We start from the raw sequence: 14,397 nt of genomic DNA, 5'->3' as shown, positions 1-14,397 counted from the left end.
AAAATGTCAATGTAATGTAAGTTACTCAACCAATGTAGGAAATAGCTATATAATCAATTGATGTCAAAATATTTGAATTTATCCTTAACCTTAGGATTAGCTTTACATAAATATTATAAAAATACACGCATGTGCATGTAAAAATAAACACACAACAAATACACACTGGGATACTTCTGGTTAGACTTGAGTTGTTCTAAAAAGAATATGAACTCTTAATATAATTAGCTCTGAACATTTACCTCTTCAGAAACAATATATAAATAAAGCCCAAATTACCTACAAAGGATAGAGAACAAGTAATTGAGATAATTCTTCTGAATGAAGTAAAAATACTCAATGTTTCATGAAAAAAAAAAAAAAAACACAGCTGTACTTTTGCAAATCTACTGATTTTCTATAATTACTGTGATTGGAGTAGCAGACAAAATCAGAAGAAAAATATGAAAAATGAAGCATTTCCTATATTATTCTCTGTTTCAATGCTGACATTTATCCTAAATTATATTTCACAAAAATATTCCACGTCCACTATGGCCAAAAAAGGATTCTGTGATCAAATATGCTAATATTATTCCCATACAAAATCAACATACTTTATTATATACATATTTTATGCATACACAAACACACATACATACATACATGTATTGACTAAAGGCCTTGAGGGGCTCCTCCAGTAAGATCCTAATTAAATTTAAACCAACATTTTCCAAGCTTATTTTTACCACTCTGCTTTTCTCACAGAACGTCCATCATCATCTAACAGTACACACTAGGGTTTGCTATACTGTAAATTTCGGATAATGAGAACTGATCAAACAACCACCTAGCAATCACAAGTCCAAAAAGGAACATTATATAGGTTCAGAAAAGAGTACAGGAAATGCTTTAAGAACTTTGCTGTCTATTGATCCTCATGAAATTATAAAAAAAACACAGATGGAACCAGGAAAAAATTTTTGGACTGGAAGGCAAAGGAACCTGAAATGATTTACTCATGGAGAGAAATAAAAGTAGAGTTAGATTAAATAGGGATTAACAAATAGATTTTTTTATGTTCCATTCCTATTCCACTCCTTGCCCCTATGATTTGCTTCTATTTCTCTTAAACTCCTGATAAAACTTCCATGTTGTATTACAATTATTTGTCTCTCTTACTAGATTAACAGGTGGGACCTGTCTTACAAGCATTCAGTACATGTCTGCTGAATAAAAAAAGAAATACCACAAGCAGGCATATCCAGGATTCAGGGCAGATAAACTGACACAAAGTTCTGCATAAGAGAGAGCATTTGAACTGAGCCTGACTGACAGTGCATCACCTCATGATACTGCTGCATAAAAGCTCTATGCCATGAGATTTCCGTACAGCTTTAAAAAAAAAAAAATGCACGCTTGGCATCCCACTCCAGTACTCTTGCCTGGAAAATCCCATGGACGGAGGAGCCTGGTAGGCTGCAGTCCATGGGGTCACGAAGAGTCAGACACGACTAAGCGACTTCACTTTCACTTTTCACTTTCATGCATTGGAGAAGGAAATGGCAACCCACTTCAGTGTTCTTGCCTGGAGAATCCCAGGGACAGGGGAGGCTGGTGAGCTGCCGTCTATGGGGTAGCACAGGGTCAGACACGACTGAAGCGACTTACTAGCAGCATCAGCAGCAAGGAAGTTAAGACACTTATAGTTCCAATGAGCAACTTAAACTCAAAGTTCCTATTTTGTGCTTATCATAAAAGATAATCCTCTGTTTTACTGATTCAATTATTTCTTTTTAAAAACCATACCATTAAAGCTTTCCAAAAAACCATTAATATTTTCTTAATATTAGATACTGAGTTTTAGTTTAAAAGGTTGAATTGTACCCTAAATACAGCACACTCTTGAGAAACTGAGCACCACAATTAAAAGAAGTAAATCTCCATATATATTAACTTCTACAATAAGAAAAATCCATGCACAGTAACAGAAATCAAATCAGTAGCAACTTGAAGTGAAAAGGACAGGGATTAACCACAAAGGCTCAGGGAACCTTCTGAAATGAAACGGTTGTTACATGTTTGGGTAAACTCCAGGCGTTGTGATGGACAGGGAGGCCTGGCGTGCTGCAGTGCATGGGGTCGCAAAGAGTCGGACACGACAGAGCAACTGAACTGAACTGAACGTGGTTGTGTACATACCAAAATGCATTAAACTGTACACTTAAAATACTGTAAAATATTACATATACTGTGTATTAATTATGCTTCAGTAAAGCTGATCTTTTGAAAACAAGTAAATGTGATGAAGGTAAAAGAAAATGAAAAAAAGTAGGACTCTATAAATGAACATGACACCATAATATACAAAAGTATGAGAATATATCATAATGAAAAAGACAGAAAGGTCAAATCCCAAAACACAGTGATTTAGGATCAGTGTTGAGGGTGTGAGCGTGCTCAGTTGTGCCCAACTCTTTGCAACCCTATGGACATACTGTAGCCTGCCAAGCTCCCATGTCCATGGGCTTCTTCACGGGATACTGAAGAGGCGGGTATTTCCTACCTCCTCTGGAGGAGGAAAAGTGCCATTTCCTTCTCCAGAGGACCTTCCCAAACCAAGATCAAGCCCACGACTCCTGCAAGGGCAGGCAGATTCTTTACCACTTGAGCCACCTGGGAAGCCCATGATCACTGCCACCATTCATTTATTAATTACACAATTATATAAATATTTAGCTGAAGAGTAATTATGCTGAAAGTTGGAAATACAGAAGACAAAAACACAGTGCTGCTTTAAGAAACATAAAAGCCTAACAGGACAGAAATAAAAATCCTAGGCAACTTAAAGAATGAAATTAATATAAGGTGGGTCAGTGATTGCTCTGGATGTATACCTTAAGTTTACAGTTGTGGGGAAGAGATGAGTCAACGAAAGCTTTCCAGAAGACACTGCAGTTCAGCTGGGAGCTGAATCATTTACTCATAATGATTCACTCCATAAATATTCACTGAGCCGCTATCATGTGACAGGACAGCTGGGAACTAGGTGCGCTTCACAGTTTACCTAGGAAACTAGATACAGGGGAACAGTTTACCTGGTACACTAGCCATATGTACTCAGGTTCACAGGAAGCCAGAGTACAGAGAGGGAGACTAGCAATAAAAAAGCAGCAAATTAGCACACGTGTGCTGAGAACCCACAGCATGATGAGTGCCAAGATGACGTAAAAAGATACCAACTCTAGATATGATGATCTGAGAAGAGGATAATGAAGATGAGTTCAGACTGATAAGAAGAAACCTACAATTAGAGTCACTAAATTTGAAGGAGGGAAATTTTAGGGGAAGGAAAAAACTACTGCCGAGACACAGAATTAGGATGGCCCATTTGGGTATCTTTAAATAGTAGAATTGATGCTTTTCAACTGTGGTGTTGGACAAGACTCCTGAGAGTCCCTTGGACTGCAAGGAGATCCAACCAGTCCATTCTGAAGGAGATCAGCCCTGGGATTTTTTGGAAGGAATGATGCTAAAGCTGAAACTCCAGTACTTTGGCCACCTCATGCGAAGAGTTTACTCACTGGAAAAGACTCTGATGCTGGGAGGGATTGGGGGCAGGAGGAGAAGGGGACGACAGAGGATGAGATGGCTGGATGGCATCACCGACTCGATGGACATGAGTTTTAGTGAACTCCAGGAGTTGGTGATGGACAGGGAGGCTTGGCGTGCTGCGGTTCATGGGGTCGCAAAGGGTCGGACTCGACTGAGCGACTGAACTGAACTGAAATAGTTCACATAGCTTGAGAACAGATATAAGAACAAAGTGATAAGAAATGAGGTCCAAACAGTGAGAGGCCTGAGAGTGAAAGATGTCTCTGTGCCATGGTATAGAGCTAGTTTGCTGTTGCCCCCCGCCCCACCCTCGGCTTGGTTTTCTTTTGAATTATCTACTTTACTCAAAATACTCATCACCATAAAAAGGAAAAGTTCATGAAATAAAAAAGATCAAGAACAACAACATTAATATCATATATTTAAGGGAATAAACTCAAAAGGGAGAAGAAAACTAGAATCACAGAAAAGAAATTATAGGAGAGTGATGAAAAAGAGAAATGTTTTACTATGAAGAATCAGGAAAATTTTCAAACATAAAACAGTAAAGAATCATATGAGTGGTGATGACTGGTTCTTATTATGAGTATTATAATTTTAAAATCAATAATTCAGATATAGGAAGAAACAAATCAAAAGTGACCAAACCTTTTACTGATACCTCCATACAGAAGAAATATTTCCCAAAATACCAACAACCTACACATTCTAATGAAAAAAATGTATTAAAGAAAAATCAGGCTAATGCTATATTTTAAACTAACTTTTACTGCTAATTAATTACTCAGATAAGATGTCAGGCCAGACTACCTGGTACTTCTAGTTTTTCTATATACTCTATGCATTTCTGATAAATGGGAAAAGAATAGATGACCTGGCAGAAGGCTCAGACAATAATTTGTGATTTACAGGACATGAATGCAGCTACCATAAGATTTATCTGACAGCCCTCTCCGATAGTGGACTGTTGAGTATCCGATGGAATGATTTCTAGTCTAGAAAGTCTACTACTGAGTAGCCATACACATTATTTATTTATTAGATGTTTTGGGTTGAAACCATTTTTAAATGATGCACTTCACAATGCAGAGTCATAAATTTAGCTTTAAACCCAAGAAGGGAGGTAGTGTTATTGGAATGTATGTCAGACTGAATTAGGATGAGCAACACAACGCTTTTATAAAGTGGCCTTGAATGCAATGTCAATTCTTTCAAAAATGATATTAATGTCAAATGAGCAGGATACAAACACTTTACACAATGCTGGAAAATATTACTTGAAACATTTATTTAATATTTTCTTTAAATTCATAGAGATTTTTATATGGTTTGTATACATAAACAATAAATATTAGGCAAAAATAAGTTACATGTTTCTGAAAAACTGAATCTGAAATACAATTAAGAACTTGTTTGAAAAAAAAAAAGAACTTGTTCGATTTTCTTCTGTGCATCAGAGAGTATACAGCTTCCTGAAGAGTGTATACACACTTATTTTAAAGAAGATTTAAATTAAGCTTTGGAGTTACATAGTTCCTGAATGATTTTATATGAGATTGAACACAGGAATAAACCTAATTTAATAAACCATAAGTGTGTGTGTATGTGTATGTATATATATATACACACACACAAACACACACAACTTAATGGAAAAATAATATGCTGAATAATTTGAGAAAGATTTCCAAATCTAAATAATAATAACATTTTGCCTTAAAATGCTAAAACTTAAATGGGATAAAATATGAAATGGAGCCTAATCAACCTCTTAATGAATGAATGGATACTGAAAAACATATCCTAGTTGAAGCTTTAACAAAATATACAATGATCTGTTTGGTTTGAAAGACAGCAAACCAAATGTGGTCATTTCCTCATTTCTTAAATTTAGGCTCTAAATTCTCTTTTGTAATAAAATATGGCAGATTTAAACACCTTGTTAAGAAGATTACAGAAAGAAAATAAGTTTTGAATGGTTTCAAGAAAAATAATCAGAAGATGGCTGACTGTCATGAAATTAACATCAACTAATTTGTAAAGTTTTAAATCAAATTTGCAGATGCTAAGTTCATAAGCATATCCCATTATTTATGTGATTAAAAAGGAGTTTTTGACCTGATCTTTCGATCTTTGGCACTCAATCCTCTCCATCTCTTCCTAAAAAATTGATTAAAATTTTCGCAAGAGGCTAGCTTTTCACGTCCCACCCCATCTCAGACTAAAAAAAATTATCAATCAAACTCAAGCCATCCCCACCCAATATCTGCAAAATGTCGACTTCAAATTCAATTTCATATCTCTAAAGCTTTCATGTAGAAAAAGACAGTTCACTTCTTAGCAAAATAAATCACTTTTGCGATTGCCAATCTGACCTCTTTGAATTAGGAAAATTCAAAGTGAAAAATGTAATTATCACCCCAGAACAATCTGTATACATCTGGAGCTAATTCTGGCTTCATTTTTCACATCATTTTTCACACTATGCTCCATCTTATAGAGATGCAATGGAACTTTTGAAGAAGTTGTAAAAAAATGTTAAGAACTTCAAATAAACCAATAATGTGCTTTATTCAAACAAAACTTTGCGACTGACTTTTGCAACTTACTCTAAGTGATCTGCATATCCCATTTGATCAGAATAGTATTAAACAGCACCATGACATAGATGACAAATAGGTATATTAGAACATGTCATTCTTTACCTTTCCAGCTTCTAACATTCAACTGTGTAATATATATTTGAAATAATTTCATGTATGAAGAATATATTCACATTTTCTAAACTAGAAAGTAAAACTTCATTATCAAACTCTACCTATGAAACAATAATATCACACTACAAACAACAAATTCATACTCCTGGGAAGATACATATAAAACTGGAAGCAAATGCTTCTTAAAGTAAGTATAATTTCATGTCAATGTAAGAATGGCATATGGTAATTTCCATTTAAGAAATAAACAACCAATTATTTCAAATCAGATTACTCAATGGAAGTTTTATCCAGTCAGCTTTTAAAGAAATGGAGTTTTTTAAAGGAGATAATTAAATTAAAAACATGATTCTCACTAAATCTAAGAATAATAAGCCCACTACAAACATAACTACTCTTTACAAGTTCATTATAAAAATCTATTAGATGCAATCTCTAGAAGTAATTGTTCTTATTGCATTTTATTGACAATGCATAGTATTGATTTTTCACACCTATGATTCTTTAATTTGTATTCATGAAATGTCCATCAGCACAGTCTAAATAAATTTGGCAATATAGGCACTAAAATGAATAAATCGATGCAAAGAAACATTAATTTTGCATTATCCTTATTCGTCAGGCAAGTAAACCAGAGGAGTTGTAAATGAAGGTCAAAGGTTTTGAAATGGGTCAGAACCCTTGACCTCTAGACCAATACTCTTCCTATTAATAAAGGCTATTTTAAAGTTTTAAGTAGGGGAATTTACTACCTGCAAGATATCATTTTTAAAAGACTACAAAGAAAACTCTCAATAAAAAGCATTCATCTATTTAACTGCTAAACAGAGGGGGGAAAAAATCACAGGATACATGATTTTTATGTAAGTTTTTTTTTTTTTTAATCATTAGAGTTTACCACATGAGGTGTAAGGTTTCTGAACAATGAAAGCAACCTTGCTTTTAGGAATTTACTCTCTACATCTTATTATGATGGCTGCCATATTTTTGTTGATGTTTTCCCAAATCTACTGTGTATGTCAAAAATAATTAGCAATGACAAGAATTCAAAATTATTTATCACTCATTTTATAACCTCTGCACAAAAGGGAAGTAAACCCATTATTCCCAGGGGAGTCAGAGTGGCACTCTACAAGGTATAGAAATAAATCTGTTTCTATAACCTTAATACACAAAGCAAAGAAATTTTGACATCTAAAAATCATTTGATCTGAGCATTTTTAAATGTGGCTTGAAAAACCTCTGTTTCTCACTTACCTATACAATTCCTCTCAGCACATACTTCAAATTATCTCTTAGTAACAAACACAAGAAGTAATCCTTTTGCAATACAAAGAAATTATTTTAAAACTGCAAACTCAAAACTCAATTATAGAAAAAACTTCTAATCAACAATTTTAACTTTTTTGCAAAATGAATTCGTTTGAGAATTTACTTAATTCAGCATTTATTCTTGTCACTCACCTGAGAACACAGTAGCATAACCAACTCCACAACTGAACTACTAGACTTCATGCAAACCAGACCTATATTAAAGAGAATTTGTTTTTAATTTTATAAAAAACAAACGAGGGATTATTTCTTACACAACTTTGCCCAAATTGGTTTTTAAAATAAAATTTAACATATTGCTAAGAACCAAACCTATACATATTTAATGAGTAAACAAAACATTCTGTGATTACTTTAAATTTGGCATCAAAAACACCACAATCTTTTGTAGCCAATTTCATTTTGGCTTTCAAATAACTAAAACATTTATTACCACTTCATATACAATGACACTGCACAATACTCATGGAAATGTGCACCACATATGCCGTATTGACTAATATCATCTAAATTTTGTTTTGGAGAGAGCTGATTGTTATACATGCAGAGAAGGGAAATGGCTCCCTGACCTTTGCTTTCTCCACCACACTCTCTCCCTTCAACCCTCCAGCTATCAATCAAGTTTCCATTTTGTTTCATGGCAGCAGACATCCCAAACACTCTTATTAGTACCTTGACCTGTGACCTCACTCTAAACCTTAACAGAAATGCAGGCCATTGTCTGTTATACACTCTTGATTTTTTTTTAATAAATAAATTCACGTACATTTTCTCATTTATGTTTCAAGTTCACCAAAACTATCTCAGGAAGGAACTTTATATACTTAATATATATCTAAACAATTCTTTAGTTCTGATTAATAGTAAGATTAGTCCAAAAAACATTTTACAACCAATATCTTATAAAAGCAATGTCAACAAATAAAAGCACTAAATAACTGTATCATGCTAGTAATAACTAGAAAAATTATAATTTTTTATTCTATATTTTTCTAAGCAAACATAAGTTTAAGTTCAAATTAATTTAAGTATAACAACTGAAATAATTCCCATGGCCCTTACACACACCACACAATTACCTTATTTCTATCTAACCAAGTTCTTATGGGCATCCTATTCCATCCTACTCCCCTTGTTTAATCTTTTCGCTCTGTGGTTCCTTCTCCTTCCTACTTTTAGTCATAATGCCTCATGTCTGCTGATGGCACATGCTGGCACTCTGTAGCCTTACAAGCAGCATTCAAGTTCAACAGGTTGTTCACTCCCTTCACTTTTTAGAAAAGGCAGACACATTTTTCTCCACATCTGAAAAAATGTGTAAATGTGTAACACAGAGATGATGGTAATAGTTAGCTACAGAATATCTACATGTTGCATTAAACAAGCAAGACATTTAACTAGACTAAACTGTAGTTTCTATAGAGCTGAGATGAGCATATGCCCTCAGGCTAATGCCAAGGCCAAAACGAAAGGCACAGCAATACTCTTATTACTGGTGTAGTCTTTATTGGTCTGAAAACCTGTCACTTTTCAGAAAACATGAAAGGAAGTTTCATATATTTCAACTTCAAAAGCCACTACTTTCAGCAAGTAAATTTAGGTCTTTCTACAATTAGGTCATTATTCCTTATTGCTCTGTCCTAGAGGAACCAGATTTCCTACCAACTTTCCTTTCATTGCAAAGCATTTGGGCCCTGATCTAGCTCAGCCTTTGATAGCCACTAAAACAGTGAACCATAATGATTAAAAGGAACTTGGGTCATCCAAAGTTAGAACGACTTACAGGTTGTTTTGTCTCTCTACAGCGTATGGTAGGATATATACTTTCAAAAAATTACTTATTTCAGTTTTATTGCTCAATAAGATTAGAAAACCAGAAGCAGTGTAATACAACCACATATCAGTGGAGTTGAATATTCAAAGATAGTTAAGCTGTCAAACAATATTTCATAATTTGATTAGAACAATTCGTGTGTTTTTTGGAGTGAGGTTTTCTGGATTCTAAAGGACAGGCAGGGGGCCAGAGTGGATGGTGTGTTAAATTTTAAATGAGAAATGGCTTCAGAAGACAAAAGAGCATTTACATTTGACCTTCAATAACTTAAATGCCCAAAGGGGATCAATACCGCAAACACAAATATAAAACCATGGGAGTAAATAAATATGAAATCATCTCAATAAGGGACTTGGTTTCAGATTGTAAAACTTAATCGTATCTCTTTTTGATCTGAATTTTTACCTTTCTGTGACACTGGCTGCATGGATGAAAAGGCAAGAAATGACTTATAAAGCAGCAAATCTGTCTTCAGATTTACATTCAGACTCCAAGAATTATCCAAAGGAAGGCCTTCAAACAGCCCTTAGGTGAAGTTGTAAGTTGCTGCAGAAGTTATCAATTTTCACTTTATACAGACAAATTCTACTACTGCCCCAATTAGCAGAAGGTGAACAAGGTACTGTAGGTTCAGAGATCTGACCAGACTCATAATCTGACCCTAGGGTTCAGTGTGCCTGGTTTTGTTTTTGACTTTTCACTGATAAGGAATTGTAGTCTCTTCAAAAGAAGACAAATTAAGAATACCAAAGCCAAGAGTTTTATACTCTTTGGGTGTTTCATGACCAAAGACCACTGCAGTTTCTCCACCTCTATTACCACTGTTTTCCTTACTAACTCAGAAACATTAAATGAATTATCAGATATTAAGCTATCAGTATCTGAACCCACTGAGATATCTAAACTCTCATGTATACCATGAAAAACAGGTATGACCATTTGCCATCTGGAATGTAAGAACCCAGTTTTTTCCTTTATTTATCTTAAGTCACTTTAATCTACACAAATATAAAGGGATGGCATAAACATTACTAGAAGTTTTAATAATAATTTCGGCAAAAAATCAGGTTTTCCCCGTTTTCCAGGTTTTGAAAGTACTTGCCTATAACTTGGATACAATTAACTGTTCCCCATGAATCTGTAAACATGATATTCATCTTATAAATATTAATTCTAAATTTCAAATAAACTTCTAATAGATGCAACTTTATTATTAATTCTGGTCCTTTTTTCCCCTGCATTTAAGTAATATGTTTTATCTTTTGTTTCCTCTGGCCCTCCTTTTTGAACTAACACTGTCAAATGCAATAGTCTAGGAAGGTTGACACTCCGGTACTCTTTTGCCTGGAAAATCCCATGGACGGAGGAGCCTGGTGGGCTGCAGTCCATGGGGTCACTGAGGGTCGGACACGACTGAAGCGACTTAGCAGCAGCAGCAGCAGGAAAGGTTGACAACCCACTCCAGTACTCTTGCCTGGAAAATCCCATGGACAGAGGAGCCTGGTGGGCTGCAGTCCATGGGGTCACTGAGGGTCAGACACGACTGAAGCGACTTAGCAGCAGCAGCAGCAGCAGCAGGAAGGCTGAATTTTGCAAGGTCACTTTCTCTCCTCTCGAATTCCAAAATATTTTCATCTTTAGATTATGAACGCCATTTAGAATGATCAATCAATTGAATTTTTTCACTTCTACGTGAATGTTTCCTTCTGATCATCCTTGTGTACAAACCTACTTCAGTAGCCATTCACTTAGAAATTGCACCAAGCAAGCTGCAGTGCACAATCAACAATGCATGAACACTGTCACAGGCCTTTTTAGCAAAATGAGATAATCCAGGTTTTTGTCACAAAACATTGTATGGATTTTGCAGAATTAAACTGTTCCTGTTGAATGACATGATGCTGAGAAAATCAATTTCCTTTTTGTCCACAGAAATATACTGTGTACTAATGAAGTACTGAGTTTGATAAAAATTATGAATACTGTTCCCTAGCTCTTCAAATTCAGCTACAGATGGTCCAGTACTTATAAAATGTCTTCTCCTATCAATTTTTTTTCTCCTCACCATTATGAACAGAAAACAGAAAATTCTGACTTAACTAACTATATTCAGTGAAAGCTAAAAATAAGATACAAAGCTGGTATCCACAGACTTCTTTTATACCAATATTTCTCAATAATTTTTGAAGAGCCTAAATAGCATTTCATACCATTTTTTCTTAATTGTGACCCCATGAAATTTTAATCCTAAAAATAAACTATACAGATGTACTGTGAAAGTGAAAGTCACTCAGTCCTGTCCACTCTTTGCAACCCCATGGACAACAGTCCATGGAATTCACCAAGCCAGAATACTGGAGTGGGTAGCCTTTCCCTACTCCAGGGGATCTTCCCAATCAGGGATCAAACCCAGGTCTCCCACAATGCAGGTGGCCTCTTTACCAGCTGAGCCACAGGAGAAGCCCCAGATGTACTGTAGATACCTAAGATATTTTGGCCATCCCTAAATACCAGCTTTTAATCCAATTGAGAAAACAAGTTATATCTTCTTAAAACACAATGCAATACTTTGGCAACATAGTAAGAAAACAGAGAATGATCCAAGATTTGGTTTCCTAGTTCACCCTGATGCTGGGAGCAGTTCTAATATTCTTGGTTTTTTATTGTTTTAGTCCTTAGCATAATTAGAAATAACTGATGAGTAACGATAATTAGCAAAATGTTTTAACATACAGGAAAATTAAGATCACAAAAAGTTCATAATGAATCTTAGATTTATAAAAAGTGCCGAATGAAATCATTTAAGGTAACTGTCAGATAGAACAAACTTTATTTACAAGTAATCATCTTTTTGTTCTCGGAAGACATCTTTAAAAACAATAAAAGTAATAAACATCAATTCTTACAAAGGGTTATAACTACTTGAAAAAGGGGGTTAATACTACTAAAATTGAGCCAATCAGAAAATATGTGACTCTAGGCATGATATAACATGAATTATCACATCTAATTAAACTTCAAGCCATCAGAAAACACATAGACTAGATAAACTGTTAAATGACATCAGCAAGAATAGCCACAGAGTCCCAAAATATGTTAACATCCTACAGAACCACCAACCCTATTTCTTCAACAAGTCAATAACATGAAAACCAAGGAATACTGGGAAACTATTTGACATTAGCATGGATTTAAGAGACATATCAAATGAAAAAAATGACTTTTTTGGATCTTAACTGGAAGAAAATCAATTATATAAAAAATATCTTTTTAAATAAAGATGAACATGGGCTGAGTATTAAAGGACATTATAGAATTACTATTAATATTATTAGGTATAAGAGAAGCAATTATGATTATGTGAGAAAGTATCTTTTTTACATGAATTATTAATTATTTAGAGGTGAAATTACATGATGTCTGTGGTTGTTTTAAAGACTAAAGGAAAACAAAATGAGGTGGATTTAACAGTTATGGCAAAACAAAGACGGTCTGGGTAGTCAGCAGTAGTAACTTTATAAATATTGCAACTCATATTTTGTAAATATTTTAAATGTTTATTAAAAATTATTAATCAAAATAATTTAAAAATTTTAAAGTAATAAGGATTCAAGTACCTGGTCACACAGCTAGTGACCAACAGGGACTGAAGGCGCCTGCCTTTTTTTTTTTTTTAATGGCTGCACCACGCAGCATGTGGGATCTTACTTCTCCAACCCGGGATCAAACTCTGCAGTGGAAGCATGGAGTCTTAACTGCTGGACCACCAGAGATATCCCTTCTACTGAATTTTTTAGTTCAAAACTTTTTCAACAGAATTATGCTTCAATAACCTCTCCCTCAAAACTTTTCTGTTTTACAGTGCATAAAACTACCACCCAAAGGATTCCTCACAACTTAAAATCTGTTTGCTATATAAAACTCTTACATCTATTCGTTATTTTTATGAACACAACCCAGTGAGTAGGCAATGATCAAGTTTTTTATAGATGATCAAAAGCACATCATCTTCCTTTTTATCATATTATCAGAATTTATCAATAACAAGTTGATTCTAAATTAAATTTTGTTCAAGGATCTAGAATTGTCAAGTTTAATACTTCTGAGTATCTTAGACGGAGAAGGCTATGGCACCCCACTCCAGTACTCCTGCCTGGAAAATCCCTTGGATGGAGGTGCCTGGTAGGCCGAAGTCCATGGGGTCGCTACAAGTCGGATACAACTGAGCGACTTCACTTTCACTTTTCACTTTCATATATTGGAGGAGGAAATGGCAACCCACTCCAGTATTCTTGCCTGGAGAATCCCAGGGACGGGGGAGCCTGGTGGGCTCCCGTCTATGGGCTTACACAGAGTCAGACACGACTGAAGTGACTTAGCATAGCATAGCATAGCATAGTATCTAAGAAGATCCTATTGTGCTGGGTCTATTATAAAATTCAAAGATCAACTAAATAGCAAAAATGTATTGCTATATTGAAAGGCTATAATTAATACATTCATTTTAGCATTATAAAATGAAATATAATTAACAAGTTGTCATATCACTTTAATAGAATAAAAGTTTGATATATGAAGCATAAATTAGGGTGAATTCCTTCAATGTATCAATTCACTTCCTTTCAAATTTTATTACTTCATTAGGTCAAACAGTCCTTGGCTAAATAATTATATCCTTCATCAGATAGAGTAAATTTCTATCCCAAATTTGGTTCAATGTTTCTAAAATTTGAACTTTTTTCCCACATAAATTCAATGCTACTCCTTGACTATATAGAAATGATATCAATCATCACCAACTCAATACATATTTACAGCATGGATGATGATGAAATTATTACATTAGCTAATGACTATTTCTTATAGATAGATGTTTTAAGAGCCAAATAAAGTGCTGATATCCCATAGTTAACACTCAGA

At 34.6% G+C, this 14,397-nt stretch overlaps 1 protein-coding gene across 10 annotated transcripts in view; it reads right to left on the bottom strand.

Annotated features, from left to right (window-relative positions):
* Positions 1 to 14,397, bottom strand: part of LRBA (LPS responsive beige-like anchor protein) — a 758,928-nt gene that overhangs the window by 527,568 nt on the left and 216,963 nt on the right. For all 10 annotated transcript variants that reach the window (XM_086346372.1, XM_086346374.1, XM_086346378.1 and 7 more), the window contains exon 33: positions 7,776 to 7,837. In XM_086346372.1, coding sequence (XP_086202498.1) covers positions 7,776 to 7,837 — 62 coding nt within the window. The remainder of the gene's footprint in view (positions 1 to 7,775; positions 7,838 to 14,397) is intronic.

Source organism: Bos grunniens, chromosome 17 (assembly GCF_055505025.1).
Source record: "Bos grunniens cultivar Pamir isolate PY7600 chromosome 17, Bosgru_T2T1.0, whole genome shotgun sequence".
Classification (NCBI taxonomy): domain Eukaryota; kingdom Metazoa; phylum Chordata; class Mammalia; order Artiodactyla; family Bovidae; genus Bos; species Bos grunniens.
The sequence above is the reverse complement of the archived record's forward strand: the minus strand, read 5'-3'. Positions and strand labels throughout refer to the sequence as shown.